This window comes from Danio rerio, chromosome 12 (assembly GCF_049306965.1).
Source record: "Danio rerio strain Tuebingen ecotype United States chromosome 12, GRCz12tu, whole genome shotgun sequence".
Classification (NCBI taxonomy): Eukaryota; Metazoa; Chordata; class Actinopteri; order Cypriniformes; family Danionidae; genus Danio; species Danio rerio.
In genome coordinates this window covers 31,842,799-31,854,950 of record NC_133187.1, presented here as the reverse complement: position 1 = coordinate 31,854,950, position 12,152 = coordinate 31,842,799, and the positions used below count along the sequence as shown (strand labels likewise).

General features: G+C 33.3%; 1 protein-coding gene across 1 annotated transcript; it reads left to right on the top strand.

Moving 5' to 3' along the window:
• The first annotated feature begins 348 nt into the window (after nt 1-348).
• On the top strand, nt 349-7,748 carry trub1 (TruB pseudouridine (psi) synthase family member 1). Its single transcript, NM_001128687.1, is given in 8 exon segments — nt 349-506; nt 642-737; nt 4,858-4,913; nt 4,991-5,072; nt 5,169-5,241; nt 5,342-5,481; nt 7,264-7,320; nt 7,495-7,748. Coding segments are annotated over 8 exon segments (873 nt in total). The 5' UTR covers nt 349-370; the 3' UTR covers nt 7,728-7,748.
• The last annotated feature ends 4,404 nt before the right edge of the window (nt 7,749-12,152 follow it).

The following is a 12,152-nucleotide window of genomic DNA, read 5'->3' as shown; positions in this document are numbered from 1 at the left end:
ATATATGCAATAATAAGCAATTATATACCTTTTATTTTAATAATTATATAATTGTATTATATCATAAGTTTCAAATAATTACATCAAGAAACAGTTTCAAATGCAATATTACTACAGTCTTTTTAAAAGCTCACATACATTTCAGAGACAAATGTTGGCAGGTATGATCTAGGTTCCATAAGTAAACAAAAAATAATTTTTTCGGGGATATACAAATGTTGTTCAAATGTTATAAAAAATATATTTTTTTTATAAAATTGGAAAGGTAAACTCAGAGCACCTTCCAGTAGGTACACTCACAAAATTTTTTGGAAAACTACAAATGCATGCGCGTGACGTCATCATTCTGCGACTCAATTGTGCTTCAAGCATGGCTGGTGCGTCAACTGTACAAAACAGCTCATTATCCAAACTGCAGTCTTTGCATGGTATATTTGCCATTCATAAGAAAAAAGGTCCTACATCGGCAGATGTATTGAACATACTCAAGAAGACACTTTTAAAAGGTTGGTATGACTTATGTTATTGCGCGGCTTGGCATCTGCTGCAGTTCATGCGAGTCATTATTACTTAGCGATTAGATAGTCGCACAATAATCATAAGTAAACGTTTTCATGTGTAACAAGTTGATCTTTACACAGAGGCCGGTGTTACAAATTTCAACCCTAGGAAAAGGAAACAACCGTTTAAAATTGGCCATGGCGGAACCCTGGACAGCAATGCTTCTGGTGTGCTTGGTAAATATAAACAATTCTCTACCATTGTGTTACAGTATACCAACTAAAATGTGAAGTTTAGCAAAGTCAAAACGACAACTTTTTTTTTCAGAAATTAATTTTATTGAAAGCTTTTATCTTATTTTACTCAGCCTAGACTAACTAACCAACTTAAATTAGAGAATGAAAACATGATGTAGTTTTACAAAATTTGCCTTGACATGAAAATAACATGGCTTTAAGAAACAAACTGAATTTAAGATGAAATTTGTGCACTTTACCTGAAGTTCATAAGACTGTCACAACACCTTTATAATTATAACATGACATGAATATGAAGGAGAATTTATGCATGCGTATGGCAGCTGTCAATAGTTCAGTTATTTTAAACGCAAAGATGACATTGTTTGAGATGTCTTTGTGGACCACTGTGGACCTTACAACCTATCGTTGTCATGACAGCTTGACATTGCCAAGACAACATGACCTGTCAGTGTCTTTGTCATCACTTGACATTATCATGACAACATAACTTGTCATAATTCTGTCATAAACATGATTGTCATGAGGCCATAATAATTGTCATAAATAATTTCTGTTCACCTTTTTTAGTGGAACAAAATAACATTGTCATTAAAATGTCTAATCAAAAGTGTCAATACTCAAAATAATGGCGATTTAAATTGACATGCTGTCTGTAACAATTTACCTGACTCACGATTCAATAAGATTCATGATACTAATATCACTATTCACGATTTAGTCATGATTTTTTAACAGGTGAAGGAGCGCCTGTTTTTTAACAGGTGAAGGGGTTGCGGCTGGAAGGGCATCCGCTGCGTAAAAACTTGCTGGATAAGTTGGCGGATCATTCCGCTGTAGCGACCCCGGAGTAATAAAGGGACTAAGCCGACAAAAAAATTAATTAATGAGTGATTATGAGCACTGCTCCGTTTAAGCCTTTGCTATGAATTATTGATCCAGAAAAATACGCATCTACGAATCTGTTGCCAACCTCACTGAACTTTATATTTACATCTGTTTCAAGCTATGAATATTTGAAATGACAAATTAACAGAACAAAACAGAGATGTGATCACAAACTGAGCACTTGCAATCAATATACTTCACCCACAGCTGTTTTTCAGTAATTTATAAAGAGCACACAAACATACTGACAGTTATCGATAACTTACTGTACATTGCTATGGGTCGATTATGCTAATATTTGCCACAAATTCACCAACTTCCCCTTTCTGGCTGTTCTTTCTGTGAATGAACTCTGTCTATGCGCATTTCCTCGTGGGTTAGTAACGCTATATTTCATTGCACGTTAGTCTATCAGGCTTTTTGGCTAAAAATAAAGACATAACAGTTTAATTTGTATTTATTAGATTATTTGTAAATTTCACCTCTTCTGCTGTGTGTGAACTAAGCTGTTGAATGGTTAGCGTATGAGGTGGCTAGGCTAAGCTAGCTTCAATTTAGATTGAATTATTCTTTAATCAGTCGCTATTATGTGGTGAATATACCCCTGTAATGCATACTGCAGTCCTTTCTCGGATATCTCACCTGTTCACCAAAAATGACTAATTATATCCCAGGCAATGTCTGACATCGGCGCATACACATTGAAAGAGACGTGCCAGGCACAAAACACTTGACAGACGTAGCAACAGTAACTAAGGAGGGTGGGGCTTAGCGAAGGGTCAATTGTCACATATTTGAATCAATTTTCAACTGGCTCCCGGTGAATAGTTACATCCCTATTCAGAATATATTTTGTCATGTGCACCAGCCTATAAATATGTCTTATTATATCAATCTAGCACAGTGGAGATTTTTTTGTGGTGGCTTTACCATCATTTTAGTGGTGGCTGTACCATGCTTCCAGAACAGTGTCACAAAATAACCAATGCACTTCAGAAAAACCCTTTATTTTGTGGAAATCACAGTGAGCAGTATTCAAGAACAGTTTTGATTGTAGCACAAAGAAAAGTTACAGCTTAAATTTATGAAGGTTCAATCAAAATGAGTAGGAATGTCTAGGGTCTTGCTTTGAGTTATTGACCACAGGACTTCTCAAGTCACACTGCTTGGCTGTTGTCTGGCTACTTTTTCATCTAGTCTGTTCCACAGTTCACTGACTGTAATGGGTTTCTTATCCATAACTTTGTCGTCAATGTTTTCCCAGAGATTTTCAGTCAGGTTTAGATCAGGAGTCTGGACTGCCATTTCATTATTTCAATGCTTTCAGCTACTTGAGTAACTATTCTTACTGTATGACTAAGCTCTTTATTATCCATAAAAATGTTGGCTGACATAAAAATTATTTTTAAAAAGTATTCTTTGTTAATTTTGGAACACAAATTAGGATATTTTAGATGAAATCTGATCATCCATAGACAGCAATGGTACAATTTATTCAATGCTCACAAAGGTTCCAAAAAACAACCTCAAAACAGACCATGGTTCAGTGGCAAATAAATCACTTTATTATAAAACTGCACAATACTGGGAAAATATCAGCAATTTAACAGAAACAAATTTAAGATCATACTAAGCAGGTAATAGATATGTTTTGAGCTAATAAAAAAACATTTAGACTTTAAAAATTTACAAATGACTGAAAACCTCAGTGGTATTTCTGATCTTTTTTGGCTGTTGTAATTTTTTCTCTTTTCTTCTAGCATTAGTATTTATTTTCAGCTTTAGTTTCACCTAACAGTACTGGAGATGTCAGAATGAAGATAGTAAAGGCCCTATCTGATTGGTCAGATTTGGATAAACAGCCTGTGAATGTAGCATACAAAAAATTGGAAATTGATTGAACTTGCCTGAGACATTATCATGATAAGGATAATTTTTTAACTTTTGTGCAGCCCTGTTTATTAACCTGTTTCTTTTTCTCATTGTCAGTATAGGGTGCACATTCATATGCACTGTGCACTGATTTATACCCCGGATGCAGGTGCATTTAAAATAAGTTGAAACAACACATTTTTTTGAGACAACTTAATTGTTTTATGGTTATTCCGCTTAAAAAAGTTAGCCTAATCAATTTGTGTTAAGACAACATGAAGGAATTGTGTAAAACCAGCATTTTTTACAATGTAAAAGGGAGAACTGAAATCATATGGTCTGTTTTGAGGATGTAGAAGGTAGCTCCTGCCAGAACCTAAAGATAATTATAATATTATTTATTAAATTATGCATTACATTGTACTTTTTGATGTATATCCCTACCACAACCCTTAACCTACCCCTCACAGTGATATAAGAGTAGAAATTATTGTTGTATAGTGTAACAGATATATGTGCAATGTTTCCTTTCTAGCCTTTATCAGGTTAGGGTTATTAAATATCTTAATTTGTGTTATAAATACAAACAAAGGTCTTAGTGCATCATTTTCAGTTTTGGGTAACTAACCCTTTAAACACAGAGATTCCTGTTGCATCGTTGAACTGGTTTTCATTATATTGAGACTCTCTGTATTTTCTGTTCTCTTGTACATTTGACTTGAATGAGTTAGTGACATTGTAGGGGTGCAATATTCTAGAAATCACATATTTTGTAACAATTAACTTCTCTTGCTCATTCCATTAACCTCCACCTGGATAGCCTGTGTCTGAGGATTTCATTACCTATAAAATGGCTTGCCATCTTACAAAGTTAGTGAAAACTGGAAACTTAAGCTGCCAGTTATATAGTGTTTGACAGATTAACGTCAATATCTAAGGATATTACACAAGCCTTATACTTTAATAAGTGTTCTTTTTCAAATACCTCATTTAAGGTTTTCATACTGCACTTCTGAATGTATGAAACTCATGAAATATGCTTTAAAAATGACTTTTTCTGTTTTTAAAACTCCTGTTTGGATAATCTTAAATAGAACAAAGCAATAGGACTAATACATTTAGGCAATTGTAAATTCTCTTATTTTGATCTCCACTGTAGAAGAGTTTAATAAAATATGCAGTTTAAATGTTTATTTTGTATGTTTTCTGAAGGAAGACATACAAAAGTTTCATGTTATGAAAAGTAAAATAGCTCAAAATTGCAAAACTTAACCTAAACAGATATAATTCAAACAATTATTATATAATTATAATCTCATAAAATCAAAATGTTTTGCAGTGGTTGGAATCGGTGAAGGAACAAAAATGCTCACAACAATGCTTGCAGGTTCAAAGGTAAATATTTTCAGGGTCACATTAGGTTTATGTTATTCTACAGTTGTCATTTTCATGATTTATGGTCATTTTCGTAGAAATACACAGCTTTTGGAGAGCTTGGCAAAGCAACTGATACTCTTGACGTCACAGGAAATGTTGTTGAAGAGAAGAGTTACGGTGAGAATTGTAATCTTGTGGCTGCTCTTGTGATGAAGGAATGAATGTCTTGCAGATGTCAATGTCTTAACATTTAGTGCTTGTACCCCCTCCCAGACCACATCACAAAAGAGGCTTTTGAGGAGAAGATGAAGCAGTTTACAGGCGAAATTATGCAGGTTCCACCCCTGTATGTCAATTTATTCTGCTTGATATATAACACTATTTAGAGCTCTTTGAAAGAGTTATGCTTTTTAACGTCACAGACATTCTATTATTTGTATTTCAAGATATTCAGCACTGAAGAAAGATGGCAAGCGTATGTCTGTACTGCTCAAGCAAGGCCAAGAGGTCGAGGCTAAACCTGCTCGTCCAGTCACAGTGTACAATCTGTCTTTAGAAGATTTCAGCCCACCACTTTTCACCATAGGTTAGACTTTTTCTATAAATGATTACTTTGAAAATAACATATTAGATGGTTTTGTGTGTTTACTGTACAGCGATGACAACTGATAAAAAAAATTAATTAAAAAAATTAATTCTCAGTTTCTCTAGGTTTACGAGATATAGTTGTATTACTGTAACAGTTTTGTAAAACAAATTTAATTCTATCAGAAAGACCAGGGAGATGAATATGATATTGAATTGCATTTATTTGATGAGCATTGCCTGACAAAAAGTATGAGATTAAAAAAAAACATAGGATTTCTTTGGCCTCCGAAGCTTAAACCAAAAGTTTGTAGATCCAGCTACGGCTGCCGAGGACGAAGGCAGGGGCGGAGCTTACCCCCTGGACAGGGCCAACCTGGTGGTGGTGGGGAAGATGGTGGGTGAACGTCCGTATCAGTATCTGCAACCAAAAAAATGAATGAAAATAATGGACAGCTTATATATTCCTCGAGTCTCGTGGCTATTGATTGGAACTGATTGTGATAAGTGACCTGACATTAGGTATTCCTTGTGTCTCATGGCTATTCGTTGGAACTGATTGTAATGAGTGATGTGACATTACTTCTTCCTGGTAGAACTAGCACTAAAGCTACATTTCTGTTTTATGAACTACTCATGCTATAATCTTTAAAACTTTTAATTTATTTGTTGTCATTTAGTGCATTATTGCATACAATTAAAAGCCAACACAGACCCACTGAAACCTTAATACTTAATTAAACTAGTAAATCAAGAGAAACTGAGAATTTTCAAGTGGTCTCTATTTTCCATAGCTACTGTATATGTTCTTGAAGACCGTATTAGACCCTATAAAATGAGTTGCTTTATAAAAAAAATAGAATTGAAAACATGAAAGATATACAATTTAACAGTTAATCTACCTGGTAAGAGTTTTTTTTTCACTTTTTAATTTATTTAAATATTTAAAAAAAAACATACATTTATTAATCACACAACTAACAACACAACATACATACAAACACAGTGCTTTAACATAGTGTACATATTAACAAAGACAAAAAATAAAAACAACATCAGTATGATAAAAGCAAAACCTGACAGCATCAGCACTATTTTGTTCACTTACAATTACATTTGGCTTTGGAAGTCATTTATGAAAGGACACCACATGGCAGTGAACTTGGACCCGGAACCATTTAAATTAAGTCTTATTTTTGGTAAATGCAACACATCATTGGCCTGTTTTAAAAAAGGGGAAAATTATCGTTTCCAATTGATTAAAATCAGGCGTTTTGCCAAAAGAGAAGTAAAGACAATACACTTTCACTTTTAGACAAATTATTATTTTCATATACAATACTAAAGATAGAAGGGATTTGCACAAACATTATAACACAATATTCTGGAGTAAGATAAAAAAAAAGTAGAATTTAACAAAATAAATGTGTGTTACTACTCTTAAACAATTGTAATAATAGATTATTTATTAGTATTATTGGCATTATTAAACCAAGCTTTTATTTTGACACCTTGTTATGCCTTTTGTACATTTTTATATATTGTAATATATTACATTTTAATATATTTCAATATAATGCATGTAATTAACATTTATAATTTAATTTAATGCTCGTATATGTATTTAAATAAAATATAATTTAACTAAGGAATAAAACAATTCTTCAATTTTATTATATATATTTTTATAAATTCTAATATATTTTGTTTAAAAAATTGTCATTCTGAACAGACTATGCATGGTTCTATGCATTTCAATTTAATTGACTATTTCTATTTACAGATGTTGAGTGTGGAGGCGGGTTCTATGTCCGAAGCCTGATTGATGATCTTGGAAAAGGTAGTTTGAACTGTATGAAGTTGCTGAAAATAGCAGAAATAACAACACTGTGATTAAAAAGACTCATTTGAAGCTGTTATGACATGAAAACTGTCTCTCTGGGTCAGTAGCAGCATGATTGTAGATTTTGGATTGCTATCTTCTATTGTAATAATCCGATTTTCTCCTTTGCAGCTCTGTCATCCTGTGCTCATATCAAGGAACTGACCCGGACCAAGCAGGGTCAGTTCACATTAGAAGAGCACGCATTGAAGGAAGATCGCTGGACATTGACTGACATTTCACAGGCTCTCCAGCCATGCCCAGTACCAGCAGACTCGGAGAAGAATGCCAAAAAAGCTAAATCAAAACATAATACTACCACATCTGAATCTAAGGGTGGAGCTGGAGATCAAAACAGTGATTAAAGGTGATGAAATGGCCCCATTTGATACATATGTCATGCTTTCATTAGAAGAATTGTAGGAAACTGCCTGGTCTGCTCTGATTTGTTTGAACCTCTGTTACCATCTATGTGCATACATCTTCATGGCCATATATGGTGCTTGAAATGAGGATTAAACAGGCATATTTTTTTTTTAAGTTGACTGATTTTACTACAGTGCAACGACATTAGGATATCAAAGCCATTGTTATTCTTTCGATTAAATGACCACTTGTAGATGATAACCACCTTATGGTACCAAGAGTAATAAACAATCCTTATTTTTGATGTTTATAAATTGTGTGTTCACTGTAATTTTGGTGACCAACCACCAGTTGGCACTATAATTGATGGACTATGTAAGCCCAAAAGTGTTGCAAATTAGTAAGGTTTTCTTTTGTATATTTTTTGTTACAATTTTTTTCATTACAGGTTAATAATAAAAAAAGTCCTTAAAACAGTTATTTTGATTTACTATTAAATGCCTATTATTGGAGTCATTTAATTTGTTGGCCCCTTGTCTAGTAAATATTTGCCATTTTGTTAACTCTAAAAAAAATTTAGTTCTGACATTAAAAAATGTCAATAGATTAATTAGATTTTTATTTATTCATTTAATGTTTTGAAGCATGCCTGATAAGGTTGCATTTATATTCGATTTGTTTATTGTGTGTTCATTACAAGTGATACATTACACCGTGTGATTTTTTCTAAAGCCAATACAGTATACACTGTATAAAGTCTTGTTGTCGATCCTAGTTATAAGAGCAACAAATAATAACTTGACTTTTAGTTGATCGTTTGGAAACTTGGCAGAAGGTAGATTTTTCTGATGAATCGTCTGTTGAACTGCGTCAAATCATCACAGACACTACAGAAGCCCTATTGGAACCCACAACGAACCCAAAATTCTCACAGCAATCAGTTAAGTTTGATCAGTCAAGGAAAAATCATGGTCTGGGGGTTAAATTCAGTATTGGGTCATGCGAGAGATCTGCAGTGGATGGTAACACTAACAGCCTGAGGTATCAAGATATTTATGTAATGTAATGTGTATTAATATAGCACATTTATTGTGTAAGGCCATACACCCAAAGCGCTTCACAATCATGAGGGGGGGTCTCTCCACACCACCACCATTTGTGCTGCCCATAACATTACAAACCACAGGAGACTGCAAATTCTTCAGCAGGATAGCGCTCCTCCTTATACTTTGGCCTCCACATCAAAGTTCCTGATGGCAAAGAAGGTCAAGGTGCTCCAGGATTGGCCAGCCGAGTCACCAGATATGAACATTGTTGAGCATGTCTAATGTAAGCTGAAGGAGGAGGCATTGAAAATGAATCCAAAGAATCCTGATGAACTCTGGCAGTCTTGCAAGAGCGCTTTCCTTGCCATTCAAGATGACTTTATTAATAAGGGATTTGAGTCATTGCAGAGATGTATGGATGCAGTCATCCAAGCTCATTGTTAAATGACAAGACTTTTGTCTCAGCAAAGTCAGACCTTACTGTCCTAATTAAATAATTATAAATCAAGGCATGATAATGTTTTATTTTGGTAAAATAATAGTAATCTAGAGGCCTTTGTATTTCATTTAAGCCACTTCTGATACCAAATTATCAGCTAGAAGTCAAGTGATTATTTGCTGTAGGATAGGCGACAAGACTTTTGTCAGGTAGTGTAGTCTCTTACTGAACAGAATCAGGATTTCTTTAGCCATGCAGCTTTTATATGCACAATCAGCGTATTCGGATACTAATCCCTCTTAGTCAGGGATTAAGATCACATTCAACACTCTCCCAGACTCTGTCCACTCATACTTTAATGCCATTAGGAACACACACAAAATTATGGCATATTACTGTGTGAAATATAAACCCTCTACTACTTTTATTAAGTTTAGAAGAGATGCAATATAGATCTCCGCATTACAACAGATAAACTTAGCCTTTTACTTAAATTAAAATTTTCTTTTACTTAGTGTAGCAAGCACTAACCTCCAAAATATACCATATAGTTGAAGGCTTACCATCTGGGAGCACTATGGTGCTTAAGCTTGTAAAGGAATTAATGGCTTACTATACCCAAAGTGCAGACCATTCAATCATAAATCACCTGTGTTTTTGCACATGAAAATATATGCTTATACTGCAGGTCACTTGCATTGCATCGCTGGACCGGTATGCCTCATGTGTTTTTGACAGGCCTAGACATGCACGTGCGTTTATCGTTGTTCTCTGTGAGTCTGAATTGCCATTGCCTGAGGCTTTGATTTTTCATTCCTGAAGGTCTGAAGAGAAAGTGTCATGTTCCTCAATGAGCCTTGGAAAAAAAAGTAGAACTGTGAGATAGGAATGTTAACATACTGGAATAGTGTGTAAATGTGAAGGATGAGATTTTCTGGTTATATCACATCTGTGGAGCTCATATGAATGAATGATGAAGTGTTAATTGTCGTTCCTTTTATTTTAAAATGTGCTCTTTTAGAATGGATTCTCTTGTATTTTAACCACACACCGCTCTGTTCCCGGAGTCAGCACTATAATGTGGTACATTCTGATGTTGTTCATCTTTTTAGTGTCTGACTGAATGGGGCTGTTGTGATGGGAGTGATCTAAAAAGGGAAGTCTGAGAGGTGTGAGAATCATCACAAAGCCCAGTAATTGTCCGTGTGGGATATCAAATTCCCAACTGAATTGAGTGTTTTATTACATTCTGTATAACGACTGGCAGATTTACTGTGGTGTGAATATATGTTGTGTTTTTATGGTCTAAAAACACCTACCCTAGCCTTTTCTCTCTCTGTATGATGTTGGATTAAACTGGATATAAGAATGATATAATAAAACGTGCCAGCTAGACAGTGAGTTTTGTTGGGACAACTTTGTTGAAAGCCTTGGTGGAATGTTTGAAATCACTTTGTATTCAAAAAAATTAAGGAGACAGCAGGAAAGAGTAAGAAAGAATGAATAAATTTATTAGTTAGCCTCTTTTTCTAGCATGTTAATACATGACTAATATGATTTAGCATTTTGTTTATATTTTATTGGGAACATCTTCATTTGTTGTGCATGAAGGTGTCACATTAAAAAGAACCCGAAGACCAGCAGCTTGTAGCTACATCATACTGTACTCTGGTTACTTATGAAGTGCGCAAAGCAAAAAGTGTATCATTTACTCAGACTCTTAACACTTAAGAGAAGAACAAAGTTCATATTTGAGAGGCTTGAGAATGGGTTGAGATTTTGTGTCATAAATCATTTATAGTCAGCTTGTAAATTTATTATAAGAATTAAGATGAAGATTAGCAGCATGTTAATCATTTCATGTGTTATTACATAAATAAAGCAATGCTTATTGTCTTAAAGGCACAGTTTACCTAAAAATCTATTTTTTTTCTCATTATTTTTCCTTATTTTCATACACGTTTTTCCAAACTTCCAAATGTTTTTTATTTTTTTTTTAAGAAAATTATTCTGTTTATCAAGGTGGCATTTACTAAATGTAAAAAATGTAAATTGTTAAATATTTATTAAAAATTAAAGGAACTGCTTTCTTATTCTATAGTTTCAAATTAAATTATGACTCCAGTCATTATTGCTTTTTTTTTTTTTTTTTTTTTACAATTACCATTAATACCAAAAATAAATAATAGTAGAGTGATTTCTGAATGATCTTGTGACTCTGAAGACTGGAGTAAAGCTGAAAATGCATCTTTAAAACCACTGGAATTAATTATTAAATTAAATTATAAACTACTTTTGAGCAGTTATTTTTAATGTGCAATAACATTTTACTTATAATTTATATTACATATATTACATATATTTTATATATATATATATATATATATATATATATATATATATATATATATATATATATATATATATATATATATATATATTTATATATCATCATCATCATCATCATCATCCTAATTCAAATATTTTTACATCTTGACAGACTAGGTGCAATTTTTCATTTTGGGTCAACTTTTTAAAATGTCATGGCAATTACATTTTAAATAGTTCTATCAATGTTCACAATCAATTTTATCAACATAGTAACATTTTGTAAAAAAATCGTTTATATGTTACGTTTAAATATTAATTGCAGCTTCTCGTGTATTGCAGTGGATAATCCAGGGAGGCGCACAGAGGCCACTGTCTCTTTAATATGTCGTCTTCATTCTAATTCTAAATTTATATCTCATCCTACCTGACTATTAAGGTGAAAATGTTTATTTTTGTGTGAACTTTTCAAAAGATCTTCACAAGTACAAAATGTTAAATCATTATGTTCTATCATTGTTCACAATCAACTTGATCAACATTGGAAATAGTAATTATTCCCCCCTAAAAAACTTTCCAGATATGATACACGTCTAATGCAAATTCTTGTA